Here is a 20,606-nt window from a genome sequence, read left to right as displayed (position 1 = left end):
CTGGTAGCTAGATTTTTTTTGTAGAAGAGAATTTGTATTTGCATGTCTCTTCCACCATGAAAACACATTTTTAATTTTTCCTAGCATTTGAATTTTTAGTGTTTTACAGTGCACTGTACATTTTGAAAATCTAAACCCCGGACCCTGCATTCACTATATCTGGTCTCCCCGGACCCTGCATTCACTATATCTGGTCTCCCCGGACCCCGCATTCACTATATCTGGACTCCCACAGTACACAGAACATGGAAATGCAATTATGTTAGTAAATATAAACTGCTAAATACCTTTCCTCATCAGCAGTATATAGCAGTATTGTGACTTCTATCAGTGTCCAGCAGAGCACATGTTATAGCTTGTAGGAGGAGTTTTCCTTCTCCACTGATTGTCCTATGAGACTGCAGGACCCCTGACCCTCAGACAGCGCTGATTGGCTTTTTGCTGATCACATGCACCCTCCGAAAGAAAAAAAAAACCCTCTAGCAATACACTTTAAACTGAGCATGTTCAGAGTGCCTTCTAGGGCTCTGTGCTATCAGCAGATAGACTGGGGACAGTAGAAGAAGGGGAGGATCAGAGAAGACAGCATAAAACAGACTTTTTACACAATGTGGAGGATTAACCCCTTAGGTTCTATAGTATCACAAGTAAGCTTGTAGGAAGAGTTTTCATTCTGCTCTAGGAAGATGCAGAACCCTTGACCTCTATCTGGACAGTGCTGATTGACCTTGTGCTGATCACATGCACTCTCCCAAGAAAAAAAAAAACCTCTCTAGAAACACACACCAAACTGAGCATGTGCAGAGTGACTCCACAGGATATGTCTTATCAGGAGATAAGAGGGTGACACTGGAAGCAGGGGAGGATTAGAGAAGACAGGATCAAATAGCCTTTTTACACTATGCAGAGGATTAACCCCTTAGGTTCCACAGTGAGTATATCGAGCATGCTTTACTCCATATACAGACTGATTTTACTGTTGTGGGTTTAGTAACACTTTAATACAAGACATAAAAATGCATGAATGTGGAACAGAACACCACCAAAATCATAGAATAATAACAACAACAGCCTGATTGTTTTGCTGACGCTAGCAGTACATTCTGGATAGATCCAGGAGTCCGCTGGTTACCAGTACTGGTTGTTTGCAATTCCCCTTTATTCTGATGGTATATGTGTGATACTGTACATATCATCCCCGGCTGTGAGACGTAGACTCCGGTGTGTGCTCCTGTGATGACATCATTCCTCTACAAACCTCCGGTAGAGCCAATGGCACAATGTGATGCAATGAAAAAAAGACTCTCAAGCAGGTTTTAAGCTTTACTGCAATCAATTTATTGCAATTTGACACCAATATCCACATTAGTATGAATTATTTTATTAACTTTGCATTATAGAAGGCATTTAGGCTTTATTAGGTTCTTTCCAATATGTAGCCCTGTCAGCCACACACAATGGTCATGCCATTCTGGCAGCCACTAATGCCGAGAGCACAGCCCAGCAATTCAGCAGAAACCATTGGCATCAATGTGGCGATACACGATCATGTAGCTGGACCTGGTGAATTGATGGGCTAAACATCTTTTCAGCCTATAAAATAGTTAAAAGGGGAAATCCACTTTTGTTTAAAAAAAAAAAAAAAATCTAGCATATGAAATTGCCACACGAGCTATTTTGTGATTTCACATTAATAAACTACCCTTCCGGTTTCAATCTGGGAGCACAATCAGTCGAAGACTGAATTCGATGCAATATGGCATCCTGGGGGTGTGCTTTACAACATTGGTGGACAGGACACCCCCAGAAATGTCATTTCCTGCTTGTGTGATTGCCTTACTGATTTACTCAAGAATACGCACGTTCAAGTCGAATTTTAGGTATCCTCTGCAACAGGAATGTAATTTTTAGTTGGATTCTCCCTAAGGATTAAATACCAACTTTGGGAAATGTGAAAATGATCCATTTCAGTGGGGCTGGCCCAGCATTGCTATAGTTAAATCAGGGGTGTCAAACTGGTGGCCCTCCAGCTGTTGTGAAACTACAAGTCTCATCATGCCTCAACCTTTGGGAGTCATGCTTGTAACTGTCAATCTTGCAATGCCTCATGGGACTTGTAGTTTGGCAACAGCTGGAGGGCCGCCAGTTTGACACCCGTGGGTTAAATGCTCGTTTAGTCTAGGGAAGAGGACACGCACTTTTACTTACTTGATCCTCCACTCCTCCAGCAGATGGCACCCCTCCGTGCTCCAGTGTTGGACTGTCCTGTTATGTTCAGTGCACAGCTATGAACCCTGCATTGGTCTTGATGACATCAGGACCTTAGACTGCTGGAACATGGATGGGAGAAGACGCAACATCAACCGGTGAGCACAAGGGTGCAAAGGATGGGGTAAGTAAATCTTTCCGTCCCCTTGCAGTGTATGTGCAGCCCTACTGCAAGCCATCATTTTTAAAGTGATTCTTAAGGTTCATTTTTTTTTAAAAACAATAAACATGTCATACTCACCTGCTGTATGCAGTGGTTTTGCACAGAGCAGCCCGGATCCTCCTCTTCTCGAATCTCCCACAGGCTCTCCTGGCCGGCCCCTCCCTCCTGTCGGGTGCCCCACAGCAAGCAGCTTGCTATGGGGGCACTCATTGCTCCATGTGTCCATTCACACACGGCTTGGCCCCACCCCCCCTCTCTCCTCATTGGCTGACTGGCTGTGACTGACAGCAACGGGAGCCAATGGCGCCCTGTTGCTGTCTCAGCCAATGAGGAGGCAGAGACCCAGGACATCTGAGGCTGTCATGCACATTGCTGGATCTCAATGGGGCTCAGGTAAGTATTGAGGGGGCTGGGGGACCTGCTGCACACAGAAGATTTTCTACCTTCATGCATAGAATATATGAAGGTAAAAAACTTCAGCCTCTACAATCACTTTAAGTTCTCTGGAGTTGGGCTTTAAAGCGTATCTAAATCTAAGCATAGAATATAATAGTATTGCAGCCTACAAGTCCTTAGTTGTGATGACTGCATTAGTTTTCCTTTTCATGCTTGTTTTCCTTTATTTTAGCCTGGTAATTGTGCCATTGTCACACTTCCTTTCCTAGGGCGAGAACTGTACTGAGCAGCGTTGACACCATAGGACAGGGAGTGTATTGATTGAGACTAGACAACTCTGTTAGGACTACATACCACCTCCCTTCAGTTTTGCAGTCATAGTGGAACAAACATCGTTTTTCTTCAGAACAAAAAAAATTAACAAGTTAGGAATCTGCAACAAAATTTGTTACGTTTGCATGTACATAGATCACCCCGCGAGGATTGTTTTTTTTTTTTTTCGCAACAAAAGTGGAGTTGCACTTTAACTTTACATGGCTGACAGGTAGAGTTTGAGCTTCTACAGGTGAACCTTTCATCTCGGTCCTTTAAGCGTACAAGCAGCAGAGGGAGCAGTTAGTAATCCTGGGATAGTGTGACGCTCTTCCCATCATATTCATTGGTCTTCAGGCACTGGAGGAAGAAGTGGCTGAGGTCATGAGTGGAGATCACTTTACCTCCTCGTTCCACTGACACTTTGTAATCTCCTGTCAGGGGCTTATCAGCTGTACACAGGGTGATAGACAAAATTAACAGTGTCAGGCACACAGCTCCCAATAGAAGTGAACTCACCATGTCAATGGTCTGTCAACGGGTTCAATTTACAACACACATCACCTTTCTCCCAACAACGTATACAGCGAATGGAGCTTCATTCAACCATAGCAGGAGTTTCCAAACTTTTCAAGTATGAGACACATTGTGGATTTTAAAAGATATTCATGGGACAAAAAAAAAAAATCCTTTAAAATCTTACATCCAGGAGTGCCCATCAGACTCGCCCCATACAACCAGGAGTGCCCATCTGACTCCCCCCTCTTACATCCGGGAGTGCCCATCAGACTCGCCCCATACAACCAGGAGTGCCCATCTGATTCCCCCCTCTTACATCCGGGAGTGCCCATCAGACTCGCCCCATACAACCAGGAGTGCCCATCTGATTCCCCCCTCTTACATCTGGGAGTGCCCATCAGACTCGCCCCATACAACCAGGAGTGCCCATCTGACTCCCCCCTCTTACATCCTGTAGTGCCCATCAGACTCCCCCTATACATCCGGGAGTGCCCATCAGACTTCCCCTTACATCCGGGAGTGCCCATCTGACTCCCCCGCTTACATCCGGGAGTGCCCATCTGACTCCCCCGCTTACATCCGGGAGTGCCCATCTGACTCCCCCGCTTACATCCGGGAGTGCCCTTCTGACTCCCCCACTTACATCCGGGAGTGCCCTTCTGACTCCTCCCCGCTTACATCCAGGAGTGCCCATCTGACTCCCCCTCTTACATCCAGGAGTGCCCATCAGTGTCTCTCCTTACATACAGGAGTGCCCATCAGTGACCCCCCCCATACATCCAGGAGTGCTCATCAGATTCTCCTCTTACATCCAGGAGTGCCCATAAGACTCAGTCCATACATCCAGCTATGTAAATTGAGGAATAAACACCTGTCCAGGATTCTGGACACCAACAATGGGGTTATGTATGTAGGACTGCATGGCACAACTTTTACACCTCCTATCCTGCTTCTAGACAATCAACATTTCCACATTCCATGGTGATTGGATTAAGGTGTCCTTAAGGTGTGGATATAAATGCTGGGGTATCTTGACACTCTAGGAACTGAAAAAGTAGCTTGATAAGCTATGTAACATCTTCAGCACTGTAGAACAAGTTTAGTTGAACGTGACTAACTACTACTAGACATGCTATGACCTGGATAATTGAGAACCTTCACAGTCATAGTTGATTTTGAGGTTCAAAAGGAAGTGCAACCTTGGTGGCAATAGCAATAATAATTCAGCCCCAACTATACCTTTAAAATAAGTTGGCAATGAGAACTCCTCTATATCTATCCAGCGTCCCGAGGTTCTCCTCTATTTCTAGCCAGCGCGCCGAGGTTCTCCTCTATTTCTAGCCAGCGTCCCGAGGTTCTCCTCTATTTCTGTCCAGCGTCCCGAGGTTCTCCTCTATTTCTGTCCAGCGTCCCGAGGTCCTCCTCTATTTCTAGCCAGCGCCCCGAGGTTCTCCTCTATTTCTAGCCAGCGCCATGAGGTTCTCCTCTATTTCTAGCCAGCGCCCCGAGGTCCTCCTCTATTTCTAGCCAGCGCCCCAAGGTTCTCCTCTATTTCTAGCCAGCGCCCCAAGGTTCTCCTCTATTTCTAGCCAGCGCCCCAAGGTTCTCCTCTATTGCTAGCCAGCGCCCCAAGGTTCTCCTCTATTTCTAGCCAGCGTCCCGAGGTTCTCCTCTATTTCTAGCCAGCTCCCCGAGGTTCTCCTCTATTTCTAGCCAGCGTCCCGTAGTTCTCCTCTATTTCTGTCCAGCGTCCCGAGATTCTCCTTTATTTCTATCCAGCGTTGAGGTTCTCTATACAGCTAGTGATTGCAATGCCCAGTCCAACTTGGGACAGTGTGCTTTCATATTTAAAACAGAGCTGTACCTCTACAGGTTAAATCTTTACAAGATAGAATGAGAGATGTGTTACCTGTGTTGGGGATTTTTTTGTTTTTGTACAGTTTTCCATAACTGCATCATTGCTGAAGTTAAACAAGTAGTTCACTATTAAAACAGCTGTACAATGTCTGCATATACAGAGACATAGCAGCATGCAACCTGTCTTTTCATACCACCTGTCCAGTGTCCAAGGAGAGGACAATCAGCAAGGGGTTTACTCTCTAAGCATTGACCCAGAGTTTTTCAACTGAAACAGCTGCATGATGACCACAAGGATGCGGCTCTCTATATATTGTCCCTTAGCTCATCAATTCTGGATTGATCATGTTGGGGTAGTAGCCTTGATGTTTTCTCTTGAACTTAATTTTGATTGTAAGGAACCCTGAAAGGCAATCTTCCACTGAGAATACTACAAGTTACACTTCAGAATCTATTTCAAAGAAGGTCTATGCCTATCAAAAAAGCTACCCTTTTCCTCTTTACCTGGCATGGGTCTTTGTTGTTCAGAGTAACCAAGGTGCAGGGGCAGACTGACCATTCAGGCACTCGGGCACTGCTCGAGGGCCCGGGGTTAGTAGGGGGCACCATGAGATGCCCCTGGTACCTTTCATAGGCTTTTTTGAGTGTGGTTTGAGTGTGGGCAAGGACACGGGGCCCCTTGATCCCCTATTGCCCGGGGGCCCCATGAGTTGTCAGTCCACCCCTGCCAAGGTGTCAGCTTAATGGCATATAGCGGTCTAGAGGTCATGCACGAACCGATTTCAAGGAAAAAATCCAACCATGCGGGACCAAAGGTTCAGGCCTAGATATGGTGATCCCTTCAGGGATATTTTGCAAAATTGGGTACAAAACCATCAAGAATGTATCAAATCTCAGGACACTGAAAACTATAAAGGAGGTCATAAATGTCCCAGTCCTGCCCCTCATGGTGATGATCAGGCCTTGAAGTGACAAGGAGATCTTTTAAAGCGATATTAAAACCAAAACAAATTATATTGCAGCTTACCAATCAATAGATGTGGTGGCTGCATCAGTTTTCTTTTCTTTGGTTTTTTCCTCTGTTTTCACCCGGTGATCTGGCCATTAATACATCTCCTGTATAAAGCCCCGTACACATGATGAGAATATCAGACGAATGATCGTCCGGTTTTTTTCACATGCTAGTTTCATAGTGAAAGTGAATAGATTACTATGGTTATGAAAATTCTTGTACGACAGAATGAAAATTTGGAAGTGATGTTATGTATTGTACTGTATTTGTATTGTATTTTCAGACAAAAACTGTACTGAGTTAATAAAAAATCATAGGATCTGGTATTGTACAAGGAAAGAAAAATTTTCGTGCTTGTCCCTTCAAATAATTTCGGACAAAAACTGTGTGCCAATAGTCAGATTATCGTACGGTCGCTTTGAAAGCAGTATTTTGGGTACATTTTTCTGATTGCGTGTACTAGGCTTTAGTGAGACACAGCTCTGGAGGAATGAGATAGGAGGCACAGCAGACAGCATCATCCTTAGTCTGGGAGGGGAGTGTTAAATGTAGCAAAAATTAGATACACTAACAAATTGAAGCCAAACTCCAGCTGACACTTTATAATCAGTTACAGCAAACTTATCTATTCATGCAAAATTCATGGAAAAAATAAGCTGATCATTTGAATCCCTTCTGCCAGTGATAAGTGGTTTATCTCATCCATGTAAACTAAAATTCTGCTGGAGAGCTTGTGCTTTTGAAATACAAACATACTTACTGGCCAGATCACCAGATGAAAATAGAAAAAAGAAAGCCTTAAAAAGAAAACAAAACAAATGCAGGCGCCACATCTAAGAATTGGTAAGCTGCAAAATAATAATAATGTTTGCTTTGGCATTTAAATCTGCTTTAACTTGCTAGAATGTTTCCTGATGGCGTGATCCTTTCATTTTCTCAATAATGAAAGAAAGTGTCGTATTTACCAAACTTCAACCTGTCAGGCAAGTCACATGAGAAAGGCAGCAAGTCCCAGAGCTATGTAGGGCCAGCTGATACCTTCCTGCATGTGTGTCTTGGAGAAAACTATGGCTAGCCGTAGGGCCTGTTCACACACGCCTGTTTGCTTTGGTAGAGAGCATAAATATTTGTTTTTGCCTTTTAAAGAATGTAACGTTGTGTTTCAGCAAACCCGTGCTTTGCCATACAGCGCAATGCTACAGTACAAATTCATGTTAAAGCTGAACTCCGTCAATGCTATATTTTGTATACTTCTTTTGGGCCAGCTTGACCTAATGTAAGCATGCATATGTGATATCTGCCAGCCCCTGTGGAAGCCTAAATCACTGTAGTAGCCCGAGCTACTACAGTGATGGCCTTGACCTGCTGGGTACTGAGCCCAGTGTCTGCCTTTCCTAGTAACCACAAGGGGGTTGTTTGTTCAACATGGCCGTCACTCAAAGAACACCTTAAAGTTTTCTCAATTAATGAAAAGCATTCTCTTGACCGGATGAAGTGGAGAACAGGTGTTGTAACATTATGATCTCCACCTTGTCCAATCAGAGAATGCCTTGTCATTGAAAATAATACAAGGCATTCTATGAATGATGGCAGTACTGAGCTAGCGACACGCTTTGGTTACTATGCAGAAGGGCAGTCTCTCAGTACAGCACCCAGAAGACCATGGCCAGCACTGTAGTAATGTCAGGAATGGACTCAGCACTGGTGGTGGGACTCATGCCATGTGGGCTGCAGTACCAGGGCTGACCAGCGGGTGCTCTCGGCTGACTACAGGAGTGAGCTTCTGGCTGCTAACACCTGGGGCTGATTGCAGGAGGTGTATTTAAGGAATGACCAGGCCTGTGATCAGGGCCTTGGTGTATGTTTCCCATGAGCCCCTGTACCTGGTATCCTGTGTTCCTGCCTCGTTGCTGACCCTGCTTGATCCTGACCTCTGCTGACCGTCTCCTGTTGAACCCCTGGCTTGCCTGACCATCCTTCTGCCTGATCCTCAGTACCGCGCTTCCCGCTACCTGCTGAACCTGGCTTGTGACCCCGACCATTCTTTGCTTGCTCCTCCTGTACCACGCTGCCCGCACGATACCGACCCGGCCTGTCTGACTACGCTTACTTCACCCGACGATCCATCCATCCCGCACGGATCACCTTTAGTAAGTCTGCCTGCCTCTTCCCATCAGACTCCGTTCCTGCACTCCCCTGCCAGTATTCTCTACCACAGCCGGACGCACTCAGGGGTCGCGACCTGGTTCCAGTCTGCACCAAGTCCATCCCCACCATCAGGGGCCCTGGTGAATAGCAGGCTGGGACTTAGACCCCGCGCCCTGAGGAAATCCGTGCTGTGGGCTGCTAGAGACACTGCCAGGTGGCACCTGACACTACCTTACGGCCTGCCCGACCATTTCCACCTCTCCAGCCTGACTACGCCTGTGTCCCTGTATCAGTCCACACATTTCTGGTCATACCCGGATCCCTAACAAGTAGCTTGGGCTACTACAGTGATTTGCTGCCACCAAGGCTGATCAGGTATCGTACAGCCTACCATCACGTCCTAGAGGCATATACAGTGAAGGAAATAGTATTTGCTCCCCTGCTGATTTTGAATGTTTGCCCACTCACAAAGAAATGATCAGTCTAAAAATTGAATGTTCGGTGTATTGTAACACTGAGAGACAGAATAGCAACAAAAAATTCAAAAGAAACGCATGTCTAACAAATGATGACTGATTTGCATGTTCATGAGGGAAATAAGTATTTGATCCCCTTCACAAAACATGACTTAGTACTTGGTGGCAAATCCCTTGTTGGCAATCACAGAGGTCAGACGTTTCCTGTAGTTGGCCCCCAGGTTCGCACACATCTCAGGAGGGATTTTGGCCCACTCCTCTTGGCAGATCCTCTCCAAGTCATTAAGATTTGGTGGCTGACGTTTGGCAATTCAAACTTTCAGCTCCCTCCACAGATTTTCAATCGGATTAAGATCTGGAGACTGGCTAGGCCACTCCAGGACCTTAATGTTCTTCTTCTTAAGCCACTCCTTTGTTGCCTTGGCCGTGTGTTTTGGGTCATTGTCATGCTGCAACACCCATCCATAACCCATTTTCAATGCCCTGGCTAAGGGAAGAAGGTTCTCACCCAAAATTTGAGGGTACATTGCTCCGTCCATCGTCCCGTTGATGCAATGCAGTTGTCCTGTCCCCTTAGCAGAAAAACACCCCCAAAGCAGAATGTTTCCACCACCATGTTTGACAGTTGGGATGGTGTTCTTGGGGTCATAGGCAGCATTCCTCCTCCTCCAAACACGGTGAGTTGAGTTGATGCCAAAGAGCTTGATTTTGGTCTCATCTGACCACAACACTTTCCACCAGTCCTCCTCTGCATCATTCAGATGTTCAGTGGCAAACTTCAGATGGGCCTGGACATGTGCTTTCTTGAGCAGAGGGACCTTGCGGGCACTGCAGGATTTCTGTCCTTGTCAGCGTAGTGTGTTACCAATTGTTTTCTTGGTGACTGTGGTCCCATCTGCCTGGAGATCATTGACAAGATCCTCACGTGTAGTTCTGGGATGATTCCTCACTGTTCTCATGATCATTGACACTCCATGAGGTGAGATCTTGCATGGTGCACCAGACCTAGGGAGACTGACAATTGTTTTCTGTTTCTTCCATTTGTGAATGATTGCACCAACTGTTGTCACCTTCTCACCAAGCTGCTTGGCGATAGTTTGGTAGCCCAGTCCAGCCTTGTGTAGGTCTACAATCTTGTCCCTGACATCCTTGGACAGCTCTTTGGTCTTTGCCATGGTGGAGAGTTTGGGATCTGATTGTTTGATTGCTCCTGTGGACAGTTGTCTTATATACAGGTAACAAAATGAGATTAGCAGCACTCCCTTTAAGAGACTGCTTCTAATCTCAGCTTGTTACCTGTATGAAAGACACCTGGTAGCCAGAAATCCTGCTGAATGATAGGAGATCAAATACTTATTTCCCTCATGAACATGCAAATCAGTCATCATTTGTTAGACATGCATTTCTGCTGAATTTTTTTTGCTCTTCTGTCTCTCAGTGTTACAATACACAGAACATTCGATTTTTAGACTGATCATTTCTTTGTGAGTGGGCAAACATTCAAAATCAGCAGGGGATCAAATACTTATTTCCTTCAGTGTGTGTGTGTGTGTTTGTTTTTTCAGTGCTTTAGAAGTCTAGATGTCTAGCCTTTGCTTACATGCGTACATTGTTTCTTCGCTGTGGCACTCCAATTGGTGGTGGACCGTGATTGACCCAGCCCTGATTGGGTTCGTTATGAGCGGGGTGTGTTCCAGTTCTCTTAATTTATTTTGTGCCTCATAATTGCAGGAGTAGCAGGCCTACATTTAACCTCTGAAGAAGGGAGTACATCTCCTGAAACGTGTTATCCTACCGCAGTAAGGGTCTATCGTTACTTAGGGCCGTCACCACTGACTCTTTATCTCTGTTTTAATCCCCTGTGGTTTGTGAGTATGCACGTTTATGCTTTTAAATAAACTGGTGTTCCACTGCGGTAATGCACAAAGAGAGTGCGCCCTGTCTTTGCTTTTCTTTACCAGTACCAAGATTTCCTGATCTAAAGACTGCACCTCAATGAATGACAGTTACAGTACCTCTAGTCAGCATGAAGATTTGAGCGCTGGTTTCGTTTTTTTGGATATCTTATAGGTATACTTATATTGGACCAAGCTAGCCAAATATAAGTATGCAAAATATAGCACAGTGGCTAAGTGGTTAGCACTTCTGCCTGGTAGCATTAGAGTCGTCGGTTCAAATCCCAACTACAGCACCACCTGCCCGGAGCTTGCTTGTTCTCCCTGTGCCTGAGTTGGTTTCCTCCGGGTACCCCAGTTTCCTCCCATACTCCAAAGACATATTAGTAGGTTATCTGAATCTTGTCTAAATTGTCCCTAGTATGTGTATGCATGAATGAGAGTTAGGGACCTTAGATTGTACACCCCTTGAGGGTTAGGGACTGATGTGAATGTACAATATATATGTGAAGCACTGTGTAAATTGTTGGTGCTATATAAATACATGTAATAAATAAATAAAATATCATCCCTGGAGTTCTGCTTTAATCTCCTCAACAGTACAAACTCACCATTTTTTTGCTCCCCAACCACTCCATTTAGCCACAGAGAGCAAAGAAAGTACCAGGTACTTCTGGCTATATAGGTGCATGTGCCTCATCCCATATGACACCAGTAAAATATTCCCATCACACACATTCCTGGAAATGGCTTATAACAGGTAGGTGCTATCGTAAGTACCAGCTGGACCCAATATCAACACAAGGATAAATCATATATGGCCAGCACTCCGTGGATCATCAAAATAGCATCCAAAACTGTATGAAAGTGATCACATTACAGCACGTCACAATTGTTTGCTGGGATATGATCGCTTTAATACATTTTTGGATGCTTTTTTGATGATCCACGGTGGGCTGGCCATTTATGCTTTTCACTCCATGTGACAGTGCTGGGCCAATCATCAACACTGCCATATAGAGAAAGCTCATAGCCAGTGCCAGATCAAGGCCATTTAGTGCCCAAGGCATCAAATGTGGCAGCGAAAAAGAGATAGGGGCGAGTAAACAAACACTGCACAGTGGTGATCTGGCAGTCCCGATCCAAGAGAGTTGCAGTGGCAGGAGGAGGAGCTGGAGGGGGGAAGAGCGCACAACCTGCATGTCCTCCCGGCTCTCTCCTCTTCTCCAGATCTGGCTCGTCTCCTCCAGGGATAAGCTGAGAGAAGTAGTGAAGCTGTCATCACTACTCTTGTCAGCTTATAGGTAGAAACTCTCTATGTGGTGCACACCCGCCGCCCTGCCCCCACACTTCACATGATACCACCACACCCAGGGCAGTCACTTCTCCTCCCCATGCCTTGTCCTGGCCCTGACCATAGCCCTATGTAACCTATAATGTAAAAGTTCAACTTTTTCAACATTTGACATGTTCCAGCTCCGGCAGCCACTTCCCCTGATCACCCCCTCATTGTTACAGCAGGTGGGGGATCCTCTCCCCACACCCACTGTCACAATTCAAAAGCATTGTGGCTGTGCAGGGCTCCACCCACAGGGCCGCATCATTCATTCACAGTGAATGCATAAACTACAAGTACCGTCTGCATTGCGGCTGACAGCTTGCAGTTCTAAATGGACTGCAAAGGGTTGCTGAGCTGTCTGTACACAAGCTCAAGGCTTGTCTGCAGAAACCGGAGATTGCACTCCTGATTCATGGATCACAGGTGTAATGCTTGCCAGGCTCCCTAGGGAAAAAGAATGGTTAGTACTTCCACCTGGCAGTACTAGGGTCATTGGTGCGAATCCCAGCCATGGCATCTCCTGCCTGGAGTCTGCATGTTCTCCCTGTGCCTGTGTGGGTTTCCTCCGGGTACTCCAGTGTCCTCCCACACTCCAAAGACATGCTAGTATGGCCCTAGTATGTGTATGTATGGATGTGAGTTAGGGACCTTAGATTGTATGGCCATTGAGGGACTGATGTGAATGTACTATATATACAGTCAGGTCCATAAATATTGGGACATGGACACAATTCTAACATTTTTGGCTCTATACACCACCACAATGGATTTGAAATGAAACAAACAAAATGTGCTTTAACTGCAGACTGTCAGCTTTAATTTGAGGGTATTTACATCCAAATCAGGTGAACGGTGTAGGAATTACAACAGTTTGCATATGTGCCTCCCACTTGTTAAGAGACCAAAAGTAATGGGACAGAATAATAATCATAAATCAAACTTTCACTTTTTAATACTTGGTTGCAAATGCTTTGCAATCAATTACAGCCTGAAGTCTGGAACGCATAGACATCACCAGATGTTGAGTTTCATCCCTGGTGATGCTCTGCCAGGCCTCTACTGCAACTGTCTTCAGTTCCTGCTTGTTCTTGGGGCATTTTCCCTTCAGTTTTGTCTTCAGCAAGTGAAATGCATGCTCAATCGGATTCAGGTCAGGTGATGGACTTGGCCATTGCATTACATTCCACTTCTTTCCCTTAAAAAACTCTTTGGTTGCTTTTGCAGTCTGCTTTGGGTCATTGTCCATCTGCACTGTGAAGCTTCGTCCAATGAGTTGCGAAGCATTTGGCTGAATATGAGCAGATAATATTGCCCGAAACACTTCAGGATTCATCCTGCTGCTTTTGTCAGCAGTCACATCATCAATAAATACAAGAGAAGCAGTTCCATTGGCAGCCATACATGCCCACGCCATGACACTACCACCACCATGCTTCACTGATGAGGTGGTATGCTTAGGATCATGAGCAGTTCCTTTCCTTCTCCATACTCTTCTCTTCCCATCACTCTGGTACAAGTTGATCTCGGTCTCATCTGTCCATAGGATGTTGTTCCAGAACTGTGAAGGCTTTTTAGATGTCGTTTGGCAAACTCTAATCTGGCCTTCCTGTTTTTGAGGCTCACCAATGGTTTCCATCTTGTGGGGAACCCTCTGTATTCACTCTGGTGAAGTCTTCTCTTGATTGTTGACTTTGACACACATACACCTACCTCCTGGAGAGTGTTCTTGATCTGGCCAACTGTTGTGAAGGGTGTTTTCTTCACCAGGGAAAGAATTCTTCGCTCATCCACCACAGTTGTTTTCCGTGGTCTTCCGGGTCTTTTGGTGTTGCTGAGCTCACCGGTGCGTTCCTTCTTTTTAAGAATGTTCCAAACAGTTGTTTTGGCCACGCCTAATGTTTTTGCTATCTCTCTGATGGGTTTGTTTTGTTTTTTCAGCCTAATGATGGCTTGCTTCACTGATAGTGACAGCTCTTTGGATCTCATCTTGAGAGTTGACAGCAACAGATTCCAAATGCAAATAGCACACTTGAAATGAACTCTGGACCTTTTATCTGCTCATTTTAATTGGGATAATGAGGGAATAACACACACCTGGCCATGGAACAGCTGAGAAGCCAATTGTCCCATTACTTATGGCCCCTTAACAAGTGGGAGGCACATATGCAAACTGTTGTAATTCCTACACCGTTCACCTGATTTGGATGTAAATACCCTCAAATTAAAGCTGACAGTCTGCAATTAAAGCACATCTTGTTCGTTTCATTTCAAATCCATTGTGGTGGTGTATAGAGCCAAAAATGTTAGAATTGTGTTGATGTCCCATTATTTATGGACCTGACTATATATATATATATATATATATATATATATATATATATATATATGTATGTAGAGTGCTGCGTAAATTGACAGCACTATATACAGTAAGTATCTGAAATTAAAAAATATTTTTTTTTTCCTGTAAAAGGCGAACTTATCTTTTAAGGTGACCTATAGCTTACATAGGGCACTTCTGTTCCCGGAAGCCCAACAGAGTGGCAGTGGAGCAAAGGGAAGGTGTGTGCTTCATGGGAGGAGGAGATTAAAGTGTTGTAATCTTGTTGCTCTGACCTTCCTAGGAATAGATTCACATTAAGCAGGTCCATTGATGTGAACAATAAAGACACCAAAATGCTTCTATGATGTTTTTACACTAGGGGCTCCTTTAGGGCTGTTCACACTAGAACATTCTGTGACAGTTTCCCGCACTGCATGTACTGCCCTTGCGGTCTGCAGCGGGTATCAGTGCAATGTCAACGACATCCCAAACTTCGTGTGTTTGCCTGCACCGGATCACATGGTACAAAATTACCGAGTGATCAGACTGCAGTGCATTTTCAAAAGTAGGACGTGCACTATTCTTGGTGCTGTGTGGTGCGATTTCAGCCCATTCAGAATGATTGGTCTGAAATCGCATCGCACAGAACTGCATGTGATTTGCACAGGAACGTGTTGCACATTCCTGTATGATTCCTAGTGTGAATGGGTCCTTATACTTGTGGTTGGTTGGTTGGGGGAGGGAAGGGGGGGGGGGGGAGTAAAAACACATGGTTGAGCCATGTTTTTAATCACTCCCCAACTGCTCCTCCTAAAGCTGCAAAGGTAGAAGTTAGGGGCATACACACCTGCTACAGCAAGAATTACCCCGTTCTTTTTCTGGTGGGCCCTATCCCCCACCACATGTGACCTATTCAAGTGAATGAGATCACGCTACAATTGGTGCTGCGGCATTTAGGGGATAAAACAGATGGCAGGAATGCAATGTAATGCCTTTACACTGCCTGTCAAATGCCTCTGAAAATTGATCAGAACGCAGAGGCGCAGCAATCTTTTATGGGCAGCACGGTGGCTAAATGGTTAGCACTTCCACCTGGCAGTACTCAGGTCATTGGTTCGAATCCCAGCCACGGCACCACCTGCCTGGAATTTGCATGTTCTCCCTGTGCCTGCGTGGGTTTCCTCCAGGTTCTCCGGTTTCCTCCCACACTCCAAAGACATGCTGGTAGATTAATTGGCTCTTGTCTAAATTGCCCCTAGTATGTGTATGTATGAATGTACGTTAGGGACCTTAGATTGTACACCCCTTGAGGGTTAGGGACTGATGTGAATGTATAATATATATATGTAAAGTGCGGCGTAAATTGACGGCGCTATATAAGTACCTGAAATAAATAAAATCTTTGCCGCATGTGTAAATAAACCCAAATAGAAAAATGCTACTTCTACCATGAACTGCTCAGGAAGAAGTAAATGAGTACGGGGGGGGGGGGGGGGGTGGTTAAGGATGGCCCACAGAGAAAAGGGAATACAGATATAGACTAACAAAGACCAAAAAAGTGAGAAATTCAGAAAGTAGCGCAGTTTTAGGGAATTTGGGGGGGAAAAGGGATGAGGGGAGTAGGGAAATTATAATATGAGGTTTTTGGGATGCATAGGTGACGCTAGTTATGATTTTTGTTTCTTATCCAGATATGTGCATTTCATTTGATGTTCTTTTTTGTATCAAAAAAAAAAAAAGCTTCTTCTACCCTTTTCATATATAAAAGAAGAATGTTAATGCATGTTAGAGTATGAAAAAATGCCCACATCATTGCATGCGCACAGTATGTTTGGGTCCTCAGTGTTTCCAGTCACCTGCAATGTGTGGAGGGAGCACAGCCACATAGTCCAGTCCGGAGTCCTTCAGGACCTGGTGCATCCGGATGTGATCCTCTGTCACCTGCATAACACGAGGGGGGACTTTAGCAATATCCCACAGCAGGAAGGCTGAAAAGAAATACAGAAATGGTTGCTGGAATCAGAATGGAAAAAAAAACCCATACAAACAGGGGCATCCCTAGGTTTTGTGTCACCCGGTGCGATAACACTTGGTGACACCCCCTCCGAGGATCCTCGTAGGATGGTTCCGGTCTGCGGATTGAGCATAATGGATCGGAGTCCGATCCATTATGCTCCCCAATCTTCAGATCCGATCCATCCTGTGGAGATCGTTGGCATGCAACCTATACGGGGTGACACCGGACCCGCTCCACAAAAAGGTAAGTTGTAAAGCAAGCCGACGATGCCCGCAGGATGGATGGGATCTGCTGATTGGGGAGCATAATGAATCGGACTCCAATCCATTATGCTTAATCTGCAGATCAGATCCATCCTGCGGGGATTGTCGGCTTGCTTTACAACTTACGTTTTCGTGAAGCGGGTCCGGTGTCACCCCGTGCAGTAGGTGTCGCCCGGTGCACCCCCCGCACCTGCCTAGGGACGCCCCTGCATACAAACATTCCTATGCTGAGCATTTAAAGGCAAAATTTGTTGTTATTATTTTACGTAAGTTTAACAAACAAAACATAGGAAGTATATAAAAAAAAAAAAAACAAGTACACGTACATAAACAAATGAAAAACATCAGAGAGGCGGTTATGATCCAACTGGGCAAATGAAGATAATGCAAAATAACAGTAAGAGGAAGGATCAATAGCCCATATTACGGAGGCAAAACATAACAGATTGTCGGGGGGTATCCCCCAGCACGATGTATGGGCCAATATGGAAGAACTCCGCACAACCAAGATGATAAATGGTAATTGAGAAGAAAGAAAGAAAGAAAGAAAGAGAGAGAAAGAGAGAGAGAAAGAAAGAGAGAAAGAAAGAAAGAAAGAGAGAAAGAGAGAGAGAGAGAGAGAGAGAGAGAGAAAAAGAAAGAGAGAAAGAAAGAGAGAAAGAGAGAGAGAGAGAGAGAGAGAGAGAGAGAGAGAGAGAGAGAGAGAAAAAAAGAAAGAAAAGAAAAGGGGGGTATGCTGAGCATTTAAACAGGTAATATAGAGGCGTTACGCCTATAGACAAATCTGGTTTTGGCAATCATTACATACACAATAAAAGGAGTATAGCTGCTACAGGGCCGCTTCCCTTTGCACTCGTTTTTACAAAGCACACATAGTTGCATCAATTCACAAAACCGTGTAACTTATTCTACATTTGAATGTCATTTTATGGTATCTAAAAAAATCAATTTACAAAAGCAGTATTTTTCTGTTTTAGGCTTTCTTTCTTTTATTTTCATCTGGTGATCCAGCCAATAAGGCCTCATGTACACTGCTGCTCTTAAAACGTGAGATTTTTTTTGCCAAAGTCCCTGAACTTATGCCGGCCATAGACGGGCTGAAAATCGGCTGATTTTTCGGCCCAAAAAAAAAAAAAAACAGCCGATTTTCACACAGTGGGTTAATTGGTCGGCCGTTTTTCGGGGGGTTTGGCACATTTTTTTTATCAGGCATGTTGGAAAATTTGCAGCCGATTTTGACGATTGGTTGATTTTCCCAGCAATGATGGTGGCAGAATCTTTGCAAACTGACATAAAGGGAGGCTGCTACTGCTGATGTCACATGCTGAAAATACCTATTACCTGGCTGTGATGGGATACTCAGTGTTCAATAGTTCTCTGACCTGAAATAGATCTGCAAATTAGGCTTTGGACTTGCCTTGTTCACACTTGGCTGTGTTTCAGACAACAATGAAGCTACTGGGACAGATTAATAGTCAGGCAACTAGCATTTTCAAGAACCTCACCAGTGGCAGCTCCAGAGTTCTAACCAAAAGGCCAGTTCACTGTCCTTTAGATCTTAGGAGGACCAAACTGTGGTCAGTGGAGGTAAGAAATGCCCCAACGTCAGTGGTCAGTAGAAGCATTAGGTCTGGTGGTCAGTGGAAGTAAAAAAAGAAAAAAAATACTCCAGGGTTGTCGGTGGGAAGAATACAAAAAAAGATTATAAAAATGACCTAGTGCCTGTGGTCAGTGCCCCATCTTCGGTGTCACTGGGAGGAATAGTGCCCCATTGTTTGTCAATAGAAAGAATAGTGCTCTTTTGCTTATGTCATTCTAAAGAATAGTGTCCCATTGTAGGGACCAGTGGAAGGGATCCTACTTCATTGCTTGCGTCAGTGGGAGGAACAGTGCCTGATCATTGGTGTCAGAGGGAGGAATAGTGTCCCATAATTGGTGTCAGTGGGAGGAATTTTGCCTCATCAATGACATCAGTGGGAGGAATAGTGTCCCATCATTGGTGTCAGTGGGAGGAATTTTGCACCATCGCTTATGTCAGTGGAGGGAATAATGCCCCATCATTGGTGTCCTTGGAATGAATTGAGCCTCATCCTTGGTGTCAGTGGGACGTATAATGCCCCATTTTTGTGTCATTATTATTTTAAAATTTTTGGTCTCAGTAGAGACCAAAATAATAGTGCTCAATTGCTTGTGTGTGTGGAAGTAGTAGTCCATCATCATTTGTGCCAAAGGTTGAAACTGTGTCCCATCATTGGTCTCAGTGGGTGGAAACTATGTCCCATCATTGGTGTCAGTGAGAGGAATTGTGCCCCATCATTGAGGTCAGTGGGAAGAATAGTGTCCCATCATTTGTTTTATCAAATTATCAGCGGAATAGTGCTCCATTTTTGCTCTCAGAGGAAGGAATTTTGCCCCATTGCTTATGTCAGTGGAGGGAATAATGCACCCTTGGTGTCAGTGGGATGAATAGTGCCTCATTATTGGTGTCATTGGGAGCAATAGTCCCCCATTGTTGGTGTCAGTAATAATTTCTAATTTTTTGGTCTCAGTGGAAGGAATAGTGCTCCATCACGTGTGTGAGTGGAAAGAATGGTGCCTCATTGTTGGTGTCAAGGGTAGGAATTTTTCAAATTGCTGGTGTCAGTGAGAGGAATTGGTGTCCCATCATTGGTGTCAGTAAAATGAACTGTGCCCTATCATTGGTGTCAGTGGGGAAAATAGTGCCTCATATTTGGCATCAGTGGGAGGAACAGTGCTAAAAGAGCCAGGTAAAAGGCAAGCACACCCAGCTTGCAGTTTGGCGGTCACAGCTCTAAACACAAGATCACCATGGTAAGTGCCAGCCTCCTAAAGATCGGTGTATTAGCATGCATGCTAGCAGACAGAATTTTTACATGGTAATGCTGAAGACTGGATGGCAAAATCCAACTTAACTTATCCATTATTTCTTCTTGGCACTGGCCAGGGGGATGACCTCACAGATGATATAGGGGTAAATTCACTAAAGGGTGCCGCATGTGATAACATGGTCACATGACTAATTTGCATAAATTATCAAATGCGGTAAAAAAATGTCGAATTCACACACAAAAAAAAAAAGAAGAAGATTGTGCGGTATTTAACGCAGAATGAAATATGTGTTGGTAAATATTGCAAAAAAACACGCGGCAAGTTGTTAAGTCCAATTCACAAACAGAACAGAAAGTAATCTTAGATTGTAAGCTCCCAGGATCAGGCCATCCTTAACCCTCTTGTATTGAACTGTATTGTTGCTGTAATGTCTCCCGTTATATTGTAAAGCGCTGAGCAAACTGTTGGCGCTATATAAATCCTGTATAATAATAATAATAATAATAATAAAAAAAGATGCAATATTTATCACCAGGGTTTTTCTGGTGGTATCACATGCAGTATTTTTTCAGATGCAGTGTGGGAATCCCCCCCAATCCATACCATGCCCTTCCGGTCTGGTATTGATTTGGGGGGACCCAAAAATCAATATCAGACCCGAAGGACCACTTTTTTGTTTTGTTTTTTAATTTTGGTGTGGAGTTTTCCTTAAAATCCATGCCAGGTCCAAAAGTCTGGTAATTGACGCCATGTTTTGTTTACAGGAAACCA

At 44.6% G+C, this 20,606-nt stretch overlaps 1 protein-coding gene across 2 annotated transcripts in view; it reads right to left on the bottom strand.

Moving 5' to 3' along the window:
- The window catches only part of BLVRB (biliverdin reductase B), a 70,557-nt gene that overhangs the window by 7,227 nt on the left and 42,724 nt on the right, over positions 1-20,606 (bottom strand). The window contains exons 4-5 of one of the 2 annotated variants that reach the window (XM_089654176.1): positions 16,562-16,693; positions 1,315-3,591 (exon numbers count right to left, since the gene is read on the bottom strand). In XM_089654176.1, coding sequence (XP_089510302.1) covers positions 3,443-3,591; positions 16,562-16,693 — 281 coding nt within the window. In that variant the 3' untranslated portion in view covers positions 1,315-3,442. Of the gene's footprint in view, positions 1-1,314; positions 3,592-16,561; positions 16,694-20,606 lie in introns of those variants that run through there. The other variant, XM_089654175.1, reaches the window with a different exon arrangement.

Source organism: Staurois parvus, unplaced genomic scaffold (assembly GCF_062004578.1).
Source record: "Staurois parvus isolate SC_StPar_1 unplaced genomic scaffold, SC_StPar_1.0 ptg000746l, whole genome shotgun sequence".
NCBI classification, from domain to species: domain Eukaryota; kingdom Metazoa; phylum Chordata; class Amphibia; order Anura; family Ranidae; genus Staurois; species Staurois parvus.
The sequence above is the reverse complement of the archived record's forward strand: the minus strand, read 5'-3'. Positions and strand labels throughout refer to the sequence as shown.